Source organism: Tinamus guttatus, unplaced genomic scaffold (genome assembly GCF_059628265.1).
Source record: "Tinamus guttatus ecotype Peru unplaced genomic scaffold, ASM5962826v1 Tinamus_guttatus_pri_ptg000066l, whole genome shotgun sequence".
NCBI lineage: Eukaryota > Metazoa > Chordata > Aves > Tinamiformes > Tinamidae > Tinamus > Tinamus guttatus.
The window spans coordinates 161472-182261 of NW_028288600.1; the positions used below are offsets into that span (position 1 = coordinate 161472).

Here is a 20790-nt window from a genome sequence, read left to right on the forward strand (position 1 = left end):
ACCCGCTGCAGCCCCCTGCCCCACAGAGACCCCCGTGCTGGGCTACCTGCACCCCCTGCTCCAGCCTGGCTCCCCTGGGTGCTGGGGCTGGGTGTCTGTCCCGGTTGTTCCCTGTGCCAAGGGGGTTGCATCCCCCGTGCCTCGGTTTCCCTGGATGCACCCAGGCCCCTGAGGCTGTGCGTGGCCAGGGCAGCGGCCTTGGCTTGGCCCACGGGCTCTTGGCCGGGTCAGCGGCGCCGCTGCCAGGACTCGCCCTTTCCCTTCCCTGCAGAAAGGGAAAACAGCAGGTAAACAAGCTGCGGGGGGGCGGGGGTGTCCGCTGCAAGGACACTGCGGGGGACAGGGCCAGGGGCAGCACCCAGGGGTGCAGAGACACCTGGGGTGCAGGATCCAGGGTTTCAGTGACACGCTGGGGTACAGGGGTGCAGGGACACCCGGCGGTTCAGGATCCAGGGGTGCAGGGGTACAAGGACACCCTGGGGTGCAGGATCCAGTGACACCTTGGGGTACAAGGGGGCAGGGACACCCTGGTGTGCAGGATCCAGGGGTGCAGAGGTGCAGGGACAGCCTGGGGTGCAGGATCCAGGGGTGCAGGGGTACAAGGACACCCTGGGGTGCAGGATCCAGTGACACCTTGGGGTACAAGGGGGCAGGGACACCCTGGGGTGCAGGATCCAGGGGTTCAGTGACATTCTGGGGTGCAGGGACACCCTGGGGTGCAGGATCCAGTGACACCTTGGGGCACAAGGGGGCAGGGACACCCTGGGGTGCAGGATCCAGGGGTTCAGTGACATCCTGGGGTGCAGGGGTGGAGGGACACCCTGCGGTCGGGGTGCTGCAGCCCTAGGCGGGTGGCACAACGGTGCAGATCCGGGCACATCCCACCCGTGTCCCCGTCACACCCCGCGTCCTGATTTGCGCATCCACCTCTGTTTGCAGCAGCCGCCCCAGTCCTGCGCTCCCGCAGCCAGAGGAAGAGCGTGGGGGAGCCTTCAGCCTCGCCACCCCCCAGCCCCTGCAGCCCCGGGAGGGAGGCCGCACGGTGCCGCTTCCCGAAGGCCATCCCGGCGGCTGTGCCAGCCCATGTGAGCCGTGTCCCCCCTTCCTCCTCCTCCTCCTGCTGCTGCTGCTGCTGCCGTGGCCGCTTGCGGCTGCTGCAGGCGCTCCCGGCGCGGCGGCCGCTGCGGCGCGGGCGTCACGTGGCAGCGGCATGTGAGCCCTGCTCCATTTTTAGCGCCAGCGCGTTCCCTGCACGGCGGCCGTGCTGCAGAGCCATGTGCGGGCCAGGCGCGGGGCCGGCACGTGGGCCTGCAGGAGCGCGGCCGCGGAGCCGGCGCCGCACGGCACGGTGCAGCCTGGCACGGCACGGTGCAGCATGGCACGGTGCAGCCTGGCACGGCACGGTGCAGCCTGGCACGGTGCAGCACGGCACGGTGCAGCATGGCACGGCACGGTGCAGCACGGCACGGTGCAGCAGGGCACGGCGCTGCATGGCACGGCACGGGCACGCAGATCGCGGCTTTGGGGACAGCCCTGGCGCGGTGTGTCCCCTCCCCGTGGGGACGTGCCGAGCGCGGGGGCCCTGGCAGGCCCGGTGCAATGCGGCGGCACTGCAGCACCCGCTGCCATCGCTGCCGGTGTGGGGACACCGTGTGGCTGCAGGGGGGTCCTGTGCAGGGGAGGTGGTGACGTGGGTGGCGATGGGGCTGGCCAGGACACCCTCCCCCGCCGCGGTGTCCTCCCCCTCCTGGCTCTGCAGAGCTCTGCAGAGAGGAATGTCCCCGTGTCCTGCACCGAGCCAGCCGCTGCGTCCCCCCTGCACCATGTCCCGTGCCATCCCTGCACGTCCCTGCACAGTGTCCTGCTCCAGCTGCTGTCTGTCCCCTGCACCGTGTCCTGTGCCCTCCCTGTATGCCCGCTGCATTGTGCCTTGCATGTCCCCTGCACAGCATGTCCCCTGACATTCCCTACATGATCCCTCCATGTCCCCTGCACTGTGCCATGCACTGCACTGTCCCACACGTTCCCTGTGCGTATCCTGTAGCATTCCCTATATGTCCCCTGCAGCGTGTCCTGTGCCATCCCCTATACGTCCCCTGCAGCGTGTCCTGTGCCATCCTTGTGTCTCTCCTGCAGGATCCCCTGCATGTCCCTGTGCTGTGCCCCACACCATGTCCCACACCGTGTCCTGCACTGTGTGCCACACCGTGTCCCACACCGTGTCCCATGTCCCCGTGCGGGACCCGCGTGTCCCCTGTGCCACTGCCCTGTTGGCAGCCGCGCTGTTTGCTCAGCAGGGCGTGGGGGGAAACGCGTGTGCGAGTGTGCGCACACGTGTGTGCACACGTGTACCTGTGCACACGTTCGCTTGTGTGCACGTGCGAGTGCATGCACACGTGTGTGTGTGCACACGTGTGTGACTATGCGCATGTGTGTGTGTGCACACGTGTGTGACTATGCACATTGTGTGTGCACACGTGTGTGCATGCTGGGAGCTACAGCCCTGCAGCAGCGTGCACACAGGCGCGCGTGCGCGAATGCACACGTGTGCGTGTGCACATACATGCGTGCACGCGTGTGCTGGGCAGGGCTGCAGGGCCGCGTGTGCACAGGCGCGTGCGGCAACCGCAGCCCCACGCGCAAGGGGGACGTCCAGTGTCCCGGCGGGACAGACGGACGGACGGACGGGACGGACGGGATGTCCGCGCTCCGGCTGCGGCGCCGCGGGGGCTGCCGGGACGGGAGGCGGCGCCGTGCCGGCCCCGCCGCCCTGCGCTGCTGCTGCTGCAGCGGGGCTGAGGCCTGGTCCTCTCGTCACACATGTGCTGCTAGTGTGCCCCCCCCCCCACCGTGTGTGTTTGGGGGGGGTCCTCACTGCCCCCCATTCCCCTGCCCCCCCCAATGGGGATCGTCCCCCCCCCCGGCTCCCCCCTCCCTAAACCGCCCCTCTGTTGCCCCGCACAGTCCCCAAATGCCCCATGGAGCCCCCAGATGCCCCCCAGTGGTGCCCCCCCTTGCTGCCCCCTCCCCAAACTGCCTCCGCCGCAGCCCATCCCCCCCCCAACTCCCCCCTTCCCAAACTGCCCCCCCCGCCCTGCGCCCCCTCCCCGCGCCCCCCCCCGCCGGTAGCGGCCGCGCATGCGCGCTGCGTTCGGCCCGGTTTAAAGGTAACCGGGCCGGGAAGGGGGGGCGACGCTGCCGTCGCTCCCCCCGCAGTGTCCCCCTTCCCCCTCCCTCCTTTCCCGGTCCCGTGAGGGCGACAAGAAGGGGGGGGGTTCCCGGTGAAGAGGAGAAGGAGGGGGGGGGTAGGAGCCCCTCCCCCGGCGGGGAAGCCCCCGTCCCGGGGGGGGGCCGCGCGCCGCCGCCGCCGCCGCCACCCGCAGCAGCTGCCGGCGGCCGCCCGCCCATGGCGCCGGGCGGCAGCGGCGGCGGCGGCGGCGGCGCGGGGCCGCCGCGGGGCCGGGCCGCGCCATGACCATGCGCTCCACCGCCTTCAAGGCGGCCGCGGCGGCAACGGCGGCCACGGCGGGCGCGGGCAGGGCGGCGGCGGCGGAGCGGCCTGAGGCGCGGGGGGAGGAGGGCGCCGCGCCGCCGCCGCCGCCGCCGGGCCGGCAGGCCAAGGAGGCGCCGCCGCTGGGGGCACGCACGGGCTGGGCCGGCAGCAAAGAGGCGCCGGGCGATGCGAGCGGCCGGGCCGCGGCGGGAAGCGGCGGCGGCGGCGGGGCGGCGGGAAGCGGCGGCGGCGAGGCCAAGCGGCGGAGCGCGGCGCGGCGCGGCAACATGGGCGCCGGCGGCGGCTCGCCCGGGCAGGCCGCCTGCCTGCGCCAGATCCTGCTGCTGCAGCTCGACCTCATCGAGCAGCAGCAGCAGCAGCTGCAGGCCAAGGAGAAGGAGATCGAGGAGCTCAAGGCCGAGCGCGACACGGTACGGGGCGGGGGGGGTAACGGGGGCGGGGGGGGGGCGGGCAGCAAGGGGTTAATACCCCCCCCGTGGGAGGGTATGTGCCCCCCTCATACTTTGTGTGTCCCCCCATACTTTGTGTCCCCCCCCTCATTTTGTGTCCCCCACACTTCGTGTCCCCCCCTCTACTTTTTGCCCCCCCCCCCGGCAAGGTAAGTGTGTTGCCCCCCCCCCCCCCCCGTGTTCAATGCGGCCCTTAAAGCACTGAAGGGGTTAACCCCCCCCCCCAAGCGTTAAGGGCCCTACTTATTGCCCCCCCCCCCCCCCGCGGGTTTTAAGGACCCCCCCAGTGTGGTTGTTACCCCCCCCCCCAAGGCACCCCTGGGTATTGGTGCCCACAGGGTGCCCCTAAGGGGTTAATGCCCCCCCAGGCGTTACTACCCCCCTATTAGGGGTGCTGGAGGGGCCTTTAAGGGGTTAACCCCCCCCCCAAGGCATTACAGCCCTCCTCAGTTGCCCTCCCCCAGGCGTTAGTGGCCCCCCCAGGGTGGCCCAAAGGAGTTAATGCCCCCCCTCAATGTCCTTAATTCCTCCCTTAAAGGGCACCTTGGGGGGGGGGTGTCCGAGGCCTGGTGGGGCCCTTAAGGGGTTAATAATCCCCTATAGGCATTAATGCCCCCCCCCCCAGTCACCCCTAAGGGGTTAATGCCCCCCCTTAAAGGGCCTCCCAGGCATAACACCCCCCCCCCCCCGCCATGTGGTAATGCCTTAGGGGTAGCATTGGGGGGGGGGCATTAATGTTAACATTAACCCTCCCCGTGTCATTAATGCCCCCCAGGACACCCCGAGGGCGTTAATGCCCCCCCAGGAGTTAATACCCCCGGGGGGTGTCGCCCCCCGCCCCCAGGGGGGGGTTTCTTGCCCCCCGGCCCCCCCGCACAGACAAAGGCGGCAGCGCGGAGGGGGGGGGGGGGGCGCCCGGGAGCCCCGGGGGGGGCGGGGTAACGGCGGGGGCACAAAGGGCCGCGCGGGGCGGGGCGGCGGCGCGCGGGGGGTTAACGGGCCGGTCGCCATGGCAGCGCGGGGGGGGGGGGCGCCTTAAAGGGGCCGCGTCGCACGCGGGGCGCGCTTAAAGGGGCCGCGCGTTTGTGTGTTGGGGGGGGGGGGGGCACACTTTGGGGTGACCCGCTGTGGGGCTGCCCCAGTGCAGGGTGTGAGGCCGGTGTGGGCTGCCCCATTGCAGGCCGTGGAGCCCAGGCTGCCCCCCACGCCGGGCTGTGGGCTCTGCCCCACTGCGGCTCCTGGGGGCTGCCCCACTGCGGGACACAGCAGTGGGGCCGGGGGGCTGCCCCACGGGCGGCCCCTGCGCGGAGGGCGAGGGCTGCCCCACGTGGTGCGTGCGGCGGCCGCAGAGCTGCAGGGCCCTCCCGCCGCTTCCGTCACCGCGCGGCGGCCGCCCCAAAACAAGGGCCCCGGGGCCGTCCCAGGGAGTCCCGTCGTGTGTGGGTCCGAACTGCAGCAAAGCCTCCAACATGGAGGGATCCGCGGCCGCCCGGCTCCTCCCGGCACCAAAGCCCAGGAAATGGAGCGGGGCGGACGCGGCGCTGGCAGGCAGGTGTCACCCGGAGGCGGTCCCGGCTCCGCGGCACTGCGGATCCCGCGTGCAGCCGGGCGGGATGCGCCTCCTGCCGCGCAGCGTCCCCTGTCCCTGCGCTTGGGGACGCGCAGCCCAACTCGGGAGGCTCCCGAATTGCTGGACGTTGTGCACAGGCTTTGCAGCCCCGAGGGTGAAACCTGGGGCCACCTTGTGCCGCTTGGCTCCCTGTCCGCGTTGCCCGGCCTCCCTATAGCTCACATAGGAGCTGGCCCCCGGTGCCCCCCAAGCCGCCGGGAGCCTCCTAGGGGCTCCCAGCTGCCCCCCAAGCAGTGCCAGGACGTGGCCAGGCCAGCGCAGGGATGGGTTGGAAAGCCGGGAAGGCTCCGGCACCCGCGGGCCGCGTGCGGGGCTGGCCCGGCAGACGCGCCGCCGCTCTGTGTTCCAGCTCCTGGCGCGCATCGAGCGCATGGAAAGGCGCGTGCAGCTGGTGAAGAAAGACACCGAGCGGGAGAAGCACCGGATCTTCCAGGGCTTCGAGGTGGACGAGAAGGCCGAGGCGGAGGCGTGCGAGAAGCTGCCGCTGGAGTGTCCGCGCGAGCTGCTGGAGCCCTCGCAGACGCTGCCGCCCAAGCACTTCCCCTACGGCCGCAATGGCAAGGGCCATAAGAGGTACGGGGGCATTCCCGTGGCATTCCCGTGGTTTTCCCACGGCATTCCCCCTGCTCACCGCTGCCTTGGCCCGCAGGAAGCCGCCGTTCGGGAGCGCCGAGAGGAAGACGCCCGTGAAGAAGCTGGTGTCCGAATTCTCCAAAGTGAAGAGCAAGAGCCTCAAGCACTCTCCAGGCAAAGAGGAGTCGAGCGGCTCCTTGTCCGAAACTGTTTGCAAACGAGAACTGCGGAGCCAAGAGACTCCGGAGAAAAACCGCTCGCTCGTGGACACGCCGCTGCGGCCCGCGGCCCCGCTCAAAGGCGCCGGCGCCCACCCCAAGGAGAAGGGCTTCTTCAGCGAGATAGAGGACCTGCCCTACCTTTCGACCACGGAAATGTACTTGTGCCGCTGGCATCAGCCTCCGCCGTCGCCGCTGCCGCTGCGGGAGCCCTCCCCAAAGAAGGAGGAGACTGTGGCAAGTAAGGACGGGGCAGCGGCGAGCGGGGCCGGCAGCCTCCTCCCGCGGACACAGGATAACAGCGGCAGCAGTTTCCTCCGAGTTTTATTCCTGTGGCTCTCTGGCTGCCTCTCCGTGTGGCACTGGGGTCTGTGCCGGCCCCACAGCATCCCGCGCCTCTCCCGTGGGCTGTGTCCTTGGGAATACGTTTGCGGGCGGCTAAATCCCGCAGGCAAAGCGGCCTTGCCGTGGAGCTGGCAGGGGCATCGCCAGCGTCGGGGCTCGGCCTCGCACCGTCTCAGCGAGCGCCGTGTCCCAAACTCGCAGCCCCCGGCGCCCCGTGGGGCGGCAGGGGGTCACGGTGGCACCGGGGGGGGCTGCGGGTGCCGGTTAACGCCGCCCTCTCCCCCCGCAGTTCCGTCGTGGAGGGACCATGTCGTGGAGCCCCTGCTGGACCCCAACCCCTCCGAGCTCTTGGAGGTAGGTGGCCGCTCCGGAGCCCCTGGGGATCCCTCGTCCTCTCCTGGTTCATCCCCAGGGCTGGATGGGGAGAGGTGGGCGCACAGCGGGGGCTGTGGATTGAGCACTCAGCTCCGTTCCCCTCCCTGCAGAATCTAGACGACAGTGTGTTTTCCAAACGCCACGCAAAGCTGGAGCTGGACGAGAAGAGGAGGAAAAGGTAGGAAAGCAAAGGGCGGCGCGGGTGCCCCGGTCACGGAGCGGGATGAGATTTGGCCACGATGTGGGCAGAGACTTTGGGAGAGGAGAGCAGGAGCCCGCGGCAGGGCTGGCCCGTCCCCTCCGCTTGCAGCGTGTCCCACCGCGGCTCCTTGCTGCCACCGCCTTCCCCTTTTCCAGGTGGGACATCCAGCGGATCAGGGAACAACGGATGCTGCAGCGGCTGCAGCTCCGCATGTACAGGCGCAAAGGGATCCAGGAGTCGGAGCCCGAAGTTACCTCATTTTTCCCTGAGCCAGATGACGGTGAGTTGGCCTGCGGGGGGGACATGGGGGACAGCAGGGCGAGGCAGGGGCCACATAACGTTGCTGTGTCCCCCCCCGCAGTGGAGAGCTTGCTCATCACCCCCTACCTGCCCGTCGTCGCCTTCGGCCGCCCGCTGCCAAAGCTAACGCCGCAGTGAGTACCCTCTGCCCAAAACCCCGGCGTTTAGGGCTTTTTCTTTCCCCCTTTTGCAAATTATAAACCCTGGAGTGCAGGGGCTGCCTGGGCTCAGGGGCTGTCTCCGAGCGCCGGCTCTTCCCGCAGGAATTTCGAGCTGCCCTGGCTGGACGAGCGGAGCCGCTGCCGCCTGGAGATGCAGAAGAAGCAGACGCCGCACCGGACGTGCCGCAAATAACGGCGCGGCGGGAGCCGGCGGCCGCTCCGCGCGCGCCCGCGGGCTCCCGGCCCTCCGCGCTCCCCTCGCCGGAGGCTCTCGCTCCCCCCGTGTCCCCGGTTTTGTTCTCTTGGGTTTTTTCGACGTTTTTCCCCCCGCCGCCTGGTCCTGCTTCGAGCTGGCCGGTTTCTCCTCCTGTTGTCGTTCCTCTTCCCGCAGCGGCAGCTGCTCCAGCTCCGTTCGGAGCAGCGGGGCCGGGAGCTCCCGCGGCTCCACGCAGCCCCCGGCGCCCTCCCCTTCCCAGGCAGGCGCCTGGGGGTCCGGACCCACCACCCCCGTTCCGGCCCTTTTCTTCTGTTTGTCCCTTAATTTTTCTTCCCCCTGGCCCAGTGTGAGTGGGGTCAGTGGGCTGGAGAGTTGAGAAAGAAATAGAAAAAAAGACTTTTTTTTGTGAAATAGAAATTCTATACGCACAATTTTGGTTCTTTTATTTTTTTTTTCCACTAATTTAAGCATTGTGGGGCTGGGGCGCCCCTCCCTGCCCCTCTTGTGCCCCCCTCTTGTTTTGCCAGGGCCCTCTTTGGGTGTCCGCTTCCTACGGGATCACACGTGTCCCGCGGCCCCCCCGGCCTTGAGGAGCCGGGACCCCCGGAGCGAGACCCGCCGGCTCCCGGGGCAACACTGTGAAACGGGGACGGGGGGGACAGCGTGAGGAAACCCGTTAAAAACCATAAACCCCCCACAGAAGTTACCGAAAGCGACACGTCTGTGCCCCTTCCCGCCTTGTTTTGCGCCCCCCGTTGTCCGTTGTACCCCATACTTTTATACCATTTCTAATGTGTAAAATGGGTTGTCTTGTAAATATCTTATTAAAAAACAAGCAAAAACATTGAAAAAAAAAAAGTTGGTTGTAAATAAAGGCTCTGGTGCCAGTTGTTGAGCCGGGGCTTGCGGAGTGTTTTTGGGGGCGTTTGCGGTGCTTTTGGGGCAGCGTTTTCCCCCCTCGCCCTTCCACCAGGGCCCTCTTTGTACTGTTATTGCTATTTTTAATTATTGTTATTTTTTACAATAAAGGAGTAAAACGATGGCGGCGCGCTGTCCTCTGCCTCGCGCCGCCGTGACGTCAGCGGGCGCCGTGACGTCACCCGCGCGCCGTGACGTCAGCGCGCGGCGCGCGCCTGCCCCCTGCCGGGAGGAGATGGCGCTGGAGGGAGGGAGGGGGCGGCGCGGGGGCTGCTGGGAGGTGTAGTCCGTCCCGTGGTGCCCCGCGGCGGCGCAAGATGGCGGACCGGCGGCGGCAGCGCGCCTCGCAGGACAGCGAGGACGACTCGGACTCGGCCGCCTCCGGGAGCGCCGCGGCCTCCCCGTCCCGCTCCCGCTCCGGCTCCCGCTCCGGCTCCGCGTCGCGCTCGGGCTCGCGCTCGGCCTCGCCGCGCGCCCCGCAGCGCCCGCCGCGCGGCGCCGCCGGGGCCCTGAGCGCCGGGCCGCGGGGCCGCGCGGCCGAGAGCGCCGCGGCGGCGGCGGCCAAGAGCGCGCCCGAGTCCGAGTGTGTGAGTGACCGCGGGGCGGGGGGTGGTTGTGGGGCTGGGGGGGCTCCGTGACCCCCACAGTGCTGTGCAGGGAAGGGGGCGGTGGGTTATGGGGCTGGGGGGCTCCGTGACCCACCAGTGTTGTGCAGGGAAATGGGGGGGTGGTTATGGGGGTTATGGGGCTGGGGGGCTCCATGACCCCCCAGCACAGTGCAGGGAAGGGGGCGGTTATGGGGCTGGGGGACTCTGTGCTCCCCCAGCGTTGTGCAGAGAACGGGGGGGTACTTATGGGGGTTATGGGGCTGGGGGGCTCCGTGACCCCCCAGCGCGGTGCAGGGAAATGGGAGGGTGGTTATGGGGGTTATGGGGCTGGGGGGCTCCATGACCCCCCAGCACAGTGCAGGGAAGGGGGGTGTTATGGGGCTGGGGGACTCTGTGATCCCCCAGCTTTGTGCAGGGAACGGGGGGTGGTTATGGGGGTTATGGGGCTGGGGGGGCTCCGCAGCTCCCCGGGAGCCCCCTCCCCATTCCGCTCCTCAGGGGGTCCTGCACGGGGGTGGGGGTCGGTCTCCCCTTTCCTGGGGGGCCCAGGCGGTGCTGGAGCTTCCTGTCCCCTTGGGCCACCCCTGCCCCTTGCAAAGGCGTCTCCGAGTCTCTACATGGGGCCGCTAAAGCTTCTCCGGGGCGTCGCGGTGCCCTCGGTGCGGCCTCGCGGTTGAGGTTTCGGTGCCCGTGGTTTCAGTGCCGGTGCCCCCAGGCTCTTCCCGGCGCTGCCGCACGGTTCCTTAGCCACGGTGGCTCCGGCGCTCGTTCCGTGTGTGCTGGCTGCCGTAATTCCCGATCCCGGATGGGGATCGCCGGTTGCTCCGTGGGACGGTCGCACCCCGCGTTCTCCGCGGTCCCGGTGGCTGCCGTCTTCCCGCGTTCCCTCTCGGCTGCTGCAAGGCTGGAGCAGACATCGCTGCTCGGCCTCTGTTAGCTCTGCCCCGGCTCCCGCTCCGGGTGATCCCTCATGCTTCCCAATGGAGCTGCATTATCCAGGGAATGCAGTTTGTGTCCATCAAGGCTCCTGTCCCTCCAAAGCCCCCTGCAGCTCACGCAGTTCATGCTCTGCCCTTTGGTGCCCATTCCCTCTGGAGCTCCCTCTGCAATGAGACCTAAAAGACCCTAAAGAAAAATGCGTTGGGTTGGGAATTTGTTTCCTTCTCCTTGGAAACTGAACTTCCAAGATGGATGTGGTCAGACCAGGGCCAGCCGTCGCTGTAACTGCCTGGGGGACGTAGGATGCCGCGAGAATCCTAATGAGTTTTCTCTCCTTTTTCTCCCTAGGAAAGTGAGGATGGCATCGAAGGAGACGGTGAGTAACGCTGCTCCCTGGCACCGCGAGCGCCCGCCCAAAAGTGTGTGAAAAACACCTTGTTCCTGCGTTTTGCCCCTGTTATCCCACATGGTACCTCCTAGCAGTAGACAAACGTGGAGCGCGGGGACAGTACTGCCCAAATCCACCTTTTCCCGCTCTGTGAATCAGTCGTGGTGACTGTGAGGGATGCTCCATGGTGCCCTCACTTCCCCTTGGCATTTGCCATTTCCATGTTGTGCCTGGAGAGGATCTGCTCCCAGGGGAAGCGCCGTTCTGCTCCTGCCTCCGTGCCAACCTCCTCTTTCTCTCCGCAGCCGTTCTCTCCGATTACGAAAGCGCCGAGGACTCGGAGGTAAGAGGAGCCTCTGTGCCGGTGTTCCGCAGAGCGGCCGCGTCTTGCCTAATTTTAGCACAAAACCCAGTTTGTGCCCTCATTTTCGACCCGTCCATAGCAATTGCCTTTGTCTCAAGGGAGCAGCTCGTGTACTTGGCACCCTCTGTGCACGGCCTCTGCTGCGGGAGTCCTCGAGGCCGGCAGGAAAATCCTTTCCCAACCTGGTCCCTCCTGTTGGGCAGCTTTCCCGGGTGCCGCACGCGGCTCCGTGCGGCTGTTGCTGAGTCCATCCCTAGCTGGAAGCTCCCTGTGCTGCTGGCGGGGAGGATTCGGGCCCAAACTGCAAGGAAAACAAATCCCAGACTCCTAGATCGGGTGCACTGGGAGCAGGGCTTTCCACGCCTTAAGAAGGATGCGGAATGGGCAGGGAGATGCTGGCTGTGTTTTAATTAGCTCGAGCAAACACGGAGCGAGGGCTGCGGGTCCCATACCTAAAAATCCTGCCCCGCGTGGGCTTCCCTGCCGTAAACAAGAGAAGTTGGTGTGAAAATACGTGGAGGGCAGAGCAGAGCAGCGTCTCTCCCAGCCCTGGGCAGCTATTTATAGTGGCGGCTCCGAGCGAGGCTCGCGGGCTCGTGCGGGTGAAACGAGGTCGGGCTCGTGCGGGCGCCGCGCTCCGTGAGTCACCGTGGAACTCCAGGGAACGCAGAGGCGCAGCCGGGCCTGGATGCAGGCCTTAGTGTGGGAAAAAAGGGCCCTCCCGAGGGCCTGGTGGTAGAGACCGTGTCCCTCGTCCACTTGTCTCCCGGTCCAGTGCAAACACTTCCATTTCTGCCAGATTCTCCTCGCTTTGCAGGGGAGCCGGTTCCAGCTCCCTGGGAATCACAGTCGTTTGATCTAATATCACTGGGGATCAGTGGGGAGAGACGTTCCTTGTTCTTCACTTTCTCCATAAAAATACAGGGATAGGAAGGACCTCGAGAGTTAATCCCCTGCTAAAAGGGAGCTGGTTCTCTAGCAACTGGAGCAGGGACCTGACTCCAGAGCTGGGGACCTCTCTGGGAATTTCCTGGGGGACCTGAGTCCGTGTCTGAGTGACTGGGGCTCTTTCAGGCGGAGGAGGAGGACTACAGTGAGGAAGAAAGCGCCAAAGTGGAATTGAAGCAGGATAGCAACGATTCCTGCGAATCTGCAGCAAAAGCAGAGAAAGGGGATGAGAAACACGACTCCAAAGGCGCTGTGACCGGCGAGAGGCAGAGCGGGGACGGGCAGGTAGGCGCTGGCCGCGTGCGCGCCCCGGGCCACCACGGGCTTTGCCTAGGAGGATTACTGCAGTGGTAAGAGCTGTCTGATCTTGACAGGAGAGCACTGAGCCCGTTGAGAATAAAGTCGGGAAAAAAGTTCCCAAGCACCTGGATGACGACGAGGACCGGAAGAACCCGGCCTACATCCCCCGCAAAGGGCTCTTCTTTGAGCACGACCTCCGAGGGCAGACGCAGGAGGAGGAGGTCAGGTACGTGAGCGTCTCCTCCTCTCTGTTGGACTCAGCTCCCTGCGGAGCAGCCCAGCTCTTGTGTCTGTGTGGAACGCCGGGAAGGCGTCCGCAGGGAAGGGTCTTGGTGCCCTGGCCCCTTTGGCACAGCCGGCTCCGGATATTTGCTTTGGAAAAGAAGGGACCTTGTGGTGGTGCCACAAGGAAAAGCTCTTGCCCCTGCCCACTGACATTTAGCGCTTCAGAGGAATCGTGGTGGGTAGAACAGCAGCTGCTGGGACAGGAGGAATGGGAGGAAGGAGAGGAGGGGTCCTCTCCTATGGATGCTGCCCTAGGACAGCGCGTCCTGTGCTGGGTGCTGCTGCGTCTCCTTGGCTTTGCAATGACCCCCTGCTCTGCTCCGTGCGACTGTTCCAGGCCGAAGGGTCGGCAGCGGAAGCTGTGGAAAGACGAGGGCCGCTGGGAGCACGACAAATTCCGGGAGGACGAGCAGGCCCCCAAGACCAGGCAGGAGCTGATCGCGCTGTATGGCTACGACATCAGGTCAGCTCACAACCCCGATGACATCAAGCCCAGGAGGATGCGCAAGCCGAGGTGAGCAGCAGAGGGGCCCCAGAGCCTGGCCTGGCACCCAGGGAGGCTCCAGCCCTGTGCCGGGCGCTTCAGGACGCAGCTCCGTGGCCGTTGGCGCTGGCCGGAGGGCAGGGCTGTGCCGGGTGCTGCGTGGGGGTTCCCTGGTGCTCCAGCACCTCCTGCTTCCTCGGGGCAGAAGCAGGCTCAGTGGAGAAGCTCTGCAGGGTGGTTCCGTAATGTGGGCTCAAGCTCTTCTCTTGTGGCAGCAAGGAACCTTCTGGAAATTTATTTTAAACCAGAAAGTAGTCCAGACAACAGAAACACCTTTCAGTGACAGCTTTATTTTTCAGCTCGGATTTTGCTTCCAGGCCCTTGTAGCCCTTGTTTTCTTCTTCCTCAGGTTTGGGAGTCCTCCTCAGCGAGACCCAAACTGGCCCAACGAGAGGCCTCATAAAGCGCCGAGACAGCAAGGCCCGGACAGCGCGTCGGCTCCGGCGCGGCCCTTCGGCAGCAGGAGCCCTGCCGGGACGGGCAGGATGCCCCCGGCCAGGAGCTACCCGCGCGTGGGGGGCTACAAGGAGACCCGTCCCGGCTACCGGGCTGCGGAAAGCGGCGTCCAGCACCTCTCTCGCAGCGGGGAGCAGGCCAAGCAGGAGGGCGGTTACCGGGGCAAGCGCGGGGAGCAAAACGCAGCGCGAGACGCGTCCCCCGACACGGACGCGGCCCCCGCGCACGGCAGCCCCGGGAAGGACGAGGTTGCTCCGGAAAGCCCGGCCGCGAGCGCCGACGTGCAGCCGCCGCCGGACAGACCGGTGGAGAAGAAGTCTTATTCCCGGGCCAGGAGGACCAGGATTAAAGCTGGGGACGCCGGAAAGCTGGCGGATGAAATCCCTGCTTCGGAAGGGCTGGCGCCTGTGCCGCCGAAACCGGTCCAAGTGGAGTCGTCCCCCCCGCCAGCCAAGAGCAGCAATTGGGAGTCGCCGGGAGAATCCGGCTTGGATGGACTGGAGCAAGAGATGACACAAATGAATCTCGGGGAGCAGAGCTGGACGCCGGGGCAGTCTCAGTTCATGCAGCCCCGGGAGCTGAGGGGTAAGTGGGTTTGGCCTCCTAGTTTCCTACTGAATTTCTCTCCCATCTCATTCCTGGTAGGACACAGTCCTGCTGCTGTCTGAAACATCTGGTAGTCGCTCAGTGCAGAAGTGTCTTTGCCAGAGTCTCAGCTTTGATACGTGCCGGTGGTTTGTAGCGTTGGGCAAGTTCAGTGCAGATAACTAAAGGTGATAAAACTGAGCAGAAAAAGCAGGACAGGAGCTGTGGGTGGCGTGTGACTCACGGTGGGACTTGCTGCTGCGGCAGGAGTCCGTGCTGGGGATAAGGAGCCTTGGGATCTGTTCACAGGTGGGTGGCTCTTAATTGGCCTTATCCCGTGTCCCGCTCGAGGGCAGGAAGGAACTTTCCTCCACTTATCGGCAGGTTGTGCAGTAGACTGAGCTTATTTCACAGTGTTGAGACTGGCTTGCTGCTAGCTAAGGCCTGCCCAGGGTTGGCAAATCCCCTTGCACCTGGGAGGAGGAAGCAGCTCCGTTCACAGGAGCGGGAAGAAGCCGAGACCTGTGGCAGACTTAGACCCACGTGAGCCGAGAACTGAATTCCAGCTGAGAATCCCCACGAGAGGTCATTCAGGTATAATTATCTCCACAGAATTAGAGAGCCTTTTCTGGGAAGAGTTAAGAGTCCTTCCCGAGAGAAATAAAACTGGAGCAAGGAGAAGGAAGCAGCTCTCTGCTTTTGTAAGTGTCTCGGAGGGATTGGGGCTGCGCAACCACAAGTTTTCTGGCCATAATGTGACCAAATATTGTGTGAACAGACCCTTAGTATTGACCACAGCCTCACTTAAGATACATTAATAGAATGAGAGCTCAAAAATACTCTGATTTACACATTCACGCATGTTAGCAATATAAGTGGCCTCTGTGGGCACTTTCAGTGTTTATTTTGCCCACTTTCCCTCTCCTGGAATTGCCTATAGTCAGTTTGACACTGTGGTTTAAATAGTGGAGTGTAATTTTGTTGTTTAAGTTGAAATGCTTGCAGGGAGCCCGTGATGTAAGTGGTTGCACTCTGTAATGAGTTTAAATTGCAGCTCATGGTTCCATTTGAATGTTTGGCTTCTGCTCCAAAGAGATCCTTGTCTCAGCAGGAGCAGAGCCTAGTTTGGGACCTGCACTTCTGGCCGAGGATTTTTATTTATGTATTTTAAAGAGGTTTAAAAGGTGTTGAACAGCGTGGATGACTGTACAGTGATGCAACAGCTTTTAATTTGTATGGAAATATTTAAAATTGTAGCCTGAGACGTGAGGTTGTTTTAAGGCTTTTCATTATGAAAACGAGCTGTGTCGCACACAGCGACTTCTCCAAGCGGCTGGCAACGAGGGACAGGTCACTCCTGGCCACGTCCTCTCCTTTCCGTGGGGAGGAAGCCCTAATAACTGTTGTGTTTCTCCGCCAGGTATTCCCAACCATGTGCACGTGGGGAGCGGGCCGCCGCAGTTCAACAGGATGGAGGAAATGGTAAATAACGCGGAGGGAGCATCGGGCTGTCGGAAGCGCCGTGTGTTTCGACGGCTCTGCTGTAACCAGAAGCCGCCTGTGACGTGGAGCCTTTCCCGTTTGCTCCCGGCGGGATCCCAGCGGGATTTGCAGGGGCGGGGGGTGAGGTGGCCGGCAGCGGGGACACTGTTGTCACGCTCTGGCCCTGGGTTCCTGCAGGCCGTGCCGGGCGGCCGCGTGAAACGCTACTCGTCGCAGCGGCAGCGACCGCCCGTGCCGGAGCCGGCGCCGCCGATGCACATCAGCATCATGGAAGGGCACTACTACGACCCACGTGAGTGTTTCCCCCCGCTCTGGAGTCCCCTGCTCCTTCCGTGCCCTCCTGGGCTGGGACAGAGCAGTGGCCTTTGCCTCTCCTTCCCTTTGTGGACGTTATTTCCCTCGCTGCCCTTGCAGCGCTGCATGCGGGTGCTGGCACTGCGCTGGCCTCCGTTCACTGCAGCACAACGAGGTTCAGGGCAGCTTTCCCTTAGGAGCTCTTCTGTGTTGCAGTACAATTCCAGGGACCAATCTACACGCACAGCGAGAACCCTGCGCCGCTGCCTCCCCAAGGGATGATCGTGCAGCCCGAAATGCACCTCCCTCATCCAGGTAAGGAAGCGGCTGCCTGGTGGCCCAGGGCAGTCCTTGGTGACACGAGTCTGTGCCCTGGCAAGGGCTCATCCGCGCTGGCTGTTGGGAGCAGGGGACTCTGGTGTCACCAGTTCTGGCGCTGCCTTTGCAAGCCAGGGAAGGACGTTTTGGGGCATTACAGCCAGCGCAGGGCTGAGATAACCGGAAAGTGTTGGCAGCCTCTCATGCGGGTGCCGTGCAGACCCTTTTGGCTGCCGGCTTTCCCTTTCGGTGGGATGTATCCGCTGCCAGCGTTCTTCGGATGTCACAGCTTGCAGATCAGAGAATCATAGAATACTTAAGGTTGGGAGGGACCTCTAGAGATCATCTAGTCCAACCCCTGCACATGCAGGGTCACCTAGAGCACGTGGCACAGGGCTGCGTCCAAGCGGGTTTGAAGATCTCCAGAGAAGGAGACTCCACAACCTCTCTGGGCAGCCTGTTCCAGTGCTCTGGCACCCTCACTGTTAAGAAATCTTTCCTTAAGTTCCTGTGGAACTTTTGATGCTTCAGTTTCCGACTGTTTCCTATAGTCCTATCAGTGGCCACCACTGAAAAGAGACCAGCCCCATCCTCTGCGCTCCCTCCCTTGAGGTACTTCTAGACACTGATTAGATCCCCTCTCAGCCTTCTCTTCTCCAGCTGAACAGGCCCAGCTCCCTCAGCCTCTCCTCATAGGGCAGATGTTCCAGGCCCCTGAGAAGCAGAGGTGAACGCTGCCGCCCTCAGCTCCTTTCTGTCCTTCCCAGGTTTACATCCCCACCAGCCAGCAGCTCCCATGGCCAACCCCGGGCTGTATCCTCCCGCAGTCTCCATGCCTCCGGGGCAGCCCCCTCCGCAGCAGCTCCTGGCACCTACTTACTTCACCCCTCCTGGAGTCATGAATTTTGGGAACCCTGGCTACCCCTACCCGCCGGGAGCGCTGCCCCCGCCGCCCCCTCCGCACCTCTATCCCAACACACAGGTAAGGCCGGGCGGCTTCTCCCTGCGCCGGAGCCGCCGAGCCCGGACGGGGGGTGTTTGGGGGGCTCCGGGGAGAGCCCGGGGTCACCTGGGCTATTCCGTAGCACGGGGCTGTTTGCTGCCATTTGTCCCCACTTGTGTGGGAAAGGATCTGCTCCTGTGTCTGCTTTGCATTTTACCCGGAATTGGGTCTTGTGGAGGCTCTATCCGTGTTGCTGGATCCCAGAATCAAGATTTTTCCCCTGCGGAACAAGGGAAACAGCCCCCGGGGACCCTGTGAAACCACTTTGTCCCCTCCAGGCCGGTGCTGTCAGGGACACCTTGAAAACTGCTTGGGAAACCCTTCCTTTCCATTCACAAGAGCGGCTTGAAATGGCCCCGCTGCCCAGGAAAACCCTTTGTGTGAAGAGCAGCCCCTCCGGGCCGCGCTTCCCGTTAAACTTCCGACCTCTGCGCGCACAAAAGCGGCTCCGCAGAGAGGAGCGGGATCTCCGCGGGCATCCCGGGCACGCGGCGGAGGCTCCGCGGCGCGCGGCTGACACGCAGTGGCAGGCGGGAGATGTGCACGTTCCCCGCGGCCTCCAACCCCGGGGGCCTTCCCTGCTCTCCCGGTGCCCTCGGAGCTGCCCCGCGGGGAAAATCCGGAGATTGGAGACGGGTCCGGAGGCTCCGGCTGCCTGGGAGGGATCGTAGCCTGCCGGGTTTGCTCCGAAAAGCAGCAGCTGCCGCCGTTGGGAAGCACCAGCGCTGGCTGGGGCTGCAGGACGGGAGATCCACGTGTCGCCACGTGCCGCTCCCGCTGCGGAAAGCAGGGAAAGAGGCCCTGGAAAGGAGGCAGCGCTCCGGAGCGTCCCGGCGGCCGCGCTCCAGTTTTACGGGCTGCTCCGCTTTTCCACCTGGGGAGCGCAGCAGAAATCAAACCAGCCCCCCCGGGCCCTTCGCCTCCGGCGCAAGGTCGCGGTGTCTTTTTAGGGCCCAGCTTTGTGCCCTTCGAGAGCTGTTCCTCGCGGCTGCCGCGGGCGCTCGGTGCCCTCGTGGGGGACAAAACGCTGACGCTTGTGCTCCCTGTGTCGCAGGCGCAGTCGCAGGTCTACGGAGGGGTCACCTACTACAACACTGTCCAGCAGCAAGTGCAGCCCAAGCCGTCCCCGCCGCGGAGGACGTCCCAGCCCGTGACCATCAAGCCGCCGCCTCCCGAGGTACTGAGCCCTCCGCCTGTGTCCGTGCGCGTCCGTGCGGGTGTGTTACCCCCTTGGTGCGTGTGTGCGGTGCGTCAGCCTCCCTCTCCCATCCCAAAAGTGCCTTGTTCCGAGACAATCCTAAACTGTCTAATCTCTGACATGTCCCAAACCTCAGCTTCTCGTTGCAGGTGGTAAGCAGGGCTCCAGTTAATTTGAGTTTCTAAATACTTTAAATCTAAACGCACGTAAAAAGTAAGTCCAAAGTTGACTCTTGCTTTCTTTTTCTTTTCGCTCAGGGTAAAAGCAGAACAAAACAAGTTTTTTTTAAGAATAAGAGAAAAATCCAATGCTAAGCTAGGAGGTAGTGACTTCTCTGCAAGAATAAAAGCCGAGACCTTAGCAGGATAGAGCTCAAAAAACACATAGAGAGGCTGTGTGAGATGAGAACCTCTGTGCCGAGCGCTGCGTGCGTGTGTGTGTGTGTGCAGGGGAGCCACGTGCGTGCTTGCTTCCCTTTATAATCCCTTCCGTAGCGAACGGGAGCTGAACGAAGCCGCGTCCCGGCAAGCCCGGGCGGGCAAGCGCCGCGCGGTTCCCGGCGCCGCGAGACGCGGCACGTGGTGGAGCGGAGGCTCCGCTGGGGAGGAGCCGCTTCCCTGTTTTTTCCCCACCTGGGAACGCGATAAAGGCGGCGCGATAGCCCCATAAAGGCGCCCTTTGGAATGCCTCGTGGTGGAGGAAACGCGGCCGCGCGGGGCCCGGGGGAGCCCCTTTTCCCCGGCGCGGGCGCGGAGGGCGCGCGGAGGCTCCCGCCACGGCCGCGGGGCCGCCTGACCCGCGGCCTCCCCTCTCCCTTCCCTCCGTCCCCCTTTCCGCAGGACGGCAAAAGCGAAAAGTCAAAGGAGAGGAGCAACACGTAGGGCCGTGGCCGTGGGAATCCCGACACCAGACTCGGCACCTCGGCAAGGAGGAAGCTCCTTGGAAGAGGCTCCTTCCCTGCGCCGAGGTGAGGCAGCGGCCTGCAGTCTGCTGCACCGTCTAGCGCTCGGGGTGCCCACCCTGGCGTTACTGGTGCCCTCCCGAAAACCGTCTCTTGCTGCTGATCTGCCCTCCCCTCTCCTCCCCTCGCTGGGGCACGTGGAAGAGCCGACCGCCAGCGCTGGGCCTTGGCCACAAGTTCTCGCAACTTCCCCCTTTTACCGAGCATCTGCCCTTTCCCCTTCCTAGGATGTTAAACTAAAAAGGCTTGATTGTGGTCTCTGTTTTTATTTAAGGAATGAACCAGCTCCTCCAGTAAAGCTGTTTTGTTTCTTTTGGGTATTTGGAATCTGTTTGTCTGGCTGGCAGGAACATAACATCCCCCTCCTCCCACCACCACTTTCCCCCCTCGCCCCCGTCACGGCCGATCAGTTAAATTCTTGCTTTCCATTCTCTTTTCAAATTAGCAACTTTATTTCTGCCATTGTTAAGGATAGAAAGGGCAGCTGAGGAGCCCGCCGGGACCGTGGCCACGTAATTTAGAAGCTCCTGGTTGTGTTTTGGGACAAGCCCCTTCCCCGCCGGCACGAGCGCGTCCTGCGGAGCAGGGGGACGCGCGCGGGCGCCCGGCACCCGCGGGCGGCTGCAGCAGCAGCAGCAGCGGCGGCCAAACCAGCTCGACGGGGCCCGCGCGCGACTGATGCGCTTCCAGCGCCCGGGGAAGGGGAAGGCGCTGTCCCGACGCGCCCGGCCGCCGCCAAACGCGCTCCCGTCCCGCCGGAGGAAGCGCTCCCGACCAGGTGCCTCCCTGCGGCGCCCTCCCTCCTGCGTTAGGGTCCTGCCCCGCGCGCCCCTTCCCGAATCCCGTTGGGAAACGTGGCAGCGAGGCGGCTCTCTGCCCCGCGCACGGAGCGAGCGGCGCCTCCGCGCTCCCAACTCCTGCCCTGTTTGTTGTTCATCACCCCTCGACCTTTTGGGCTTAATTTCAGGTGTCAAAACGCTGTTTTAAAAGCAGAAATCCTTTATGTTTTAACTGTACCTGTTTCTCTGCCTTAAGGCTGCCATGTATCATCCAGCGTCTCGGTCGCCCGGCTGCCACCCTCGAGGACCTCGCTTGGGGCACGGTGACGGGTTTGGGTTTGTTTGGATTCCTGTTCGCTGGGACGCGTTTGTAACCAGCCTTGTATTGACACGGACACGAGAAAACGTTTTAGTC

At 64.3% G+C, this 20790-nt stretch overlaps 2 protein-coding genes across 4 annotated transcripts; both read left to right on the forward strand.

The window, feature by feature from the left end:
• Window positions 1-3759: 3759 nt before the first annotated feature.
• On the forward strand, window positions 3760-7980 carry MSL1 (MSL complex subunit 1). The gene is made up of 8 exons (XM_088519652.1): window positions 3760-3924; window positions 5943-6166; window positions 6243-6625; window positions 7019-7083; window positions 7215-7282; window positions 7462-7586; window positions 7668-7740; window positions 7870-7980. Exons 1-8 carry the CDS (start codon window positions 3781-3783, stop codon window positions 7958-7960), a joined length of 1173 nt encoding a protein of 390 aa, XP_088375778.1. The 5' UTR covers window positions 3760-3780; the 3' UTR covers window positions 7961-7980.
• Window positions 7981-9219: 1239 nt separating this feature from the next.
• On the forward strand, window positions 9220-19536 carry CASC3 (CASC3 exon junction complex subunit). Of its 3 annotated transcripts, none has more exons than XM_088519667.1 (14): window positions 9220-9489; window positions 10798-10825; window positions 11143-11180; window positions 12276-12434; window positions 12524-12675; window positions 13072-13248; window positions 13628-14319; window positions 15740-15801; window positions 16000-16114; window positions 16333-16431; window positions 17202-17416; window positions 18492-18614; window positions 18772-18848; window positions 19475-19536. In XM_088519667.1, the coding sequence occupies exons 1-13, from the start codon at window positions 9220-9222 to the stop codon at window positions 18805-18807; spliced, it is 2166 nt and encodes a 721-aa protein (XP_088375793.1). In that variant the 3' UTR covers window positions 18808-18848; window positions 19475-19536. The 3 variants fall into 3 exon arrangements, with proteins under 3 accessions (XP_088375793.1, XP_088375794.1, XP_088375792.1); XM_088519668.1 differs by having other exon boundaries at window positions 18785-18848; XM_088519666.1 differs by lacking the exon at window positions 18772-18848.
• The last annotated feature ends 1254 nt before the right edge of the window (window positions 19537-20790 follow it).

What these genes read in the sequence shown, in the direction of transcription:
- MSL1 (XM_088519652.1), top strand. Translation starts at nt 3,781, where the DNA reads ATGGGCGCCGGCGGCGGCTCGCCCGGGCAGGCCGCCTGCCTGCGCCAG. An exon ending in TCAAGGCCGAGCGCGACACG is followed by an intron (nt 3,925 to 5,942) that starts GTACGGGGCGGG and finishes TCTGTGTTCCAG; the next exon opens with CTCCTGGCGCGCATCGAGCG. An exon ending in GAAGGAGGAGACTGTGGCAA is followed by an intron (nt 6,626 to 7,018) that starts GTAAGGACGGGG and finishes CTCCCCCCGCAG; the next exon opens with TTCCGTCGTGGAGGGACCAT.
- CASC3 (XM_088519666.1), top strand. Translation starts at nt 9,220, where the DNA reads ATGGCGGACCGGCGGCGGCAGCGCGCCTCGCAGGACAGCGAGGACGAC. An exon ending in GCGCGCCCGAGTCCGAGTGT is followed by an intron (nt 9,490 to 10,797) that starts GTGAGTGACCGC and finishes TTTTCTCCCTAG; the next exon opens with GAAAGTGAGGATGGCATCGA. An exon ending in TCAACAGGATGGAGGAAATG is followed by an intron (nt 15,802 to 15,999) that starts GTAAATAACGCG and finishes GGGTTCCTGCAG; the next exon opens with GCCGTGCCGGGCGGCCGCGT.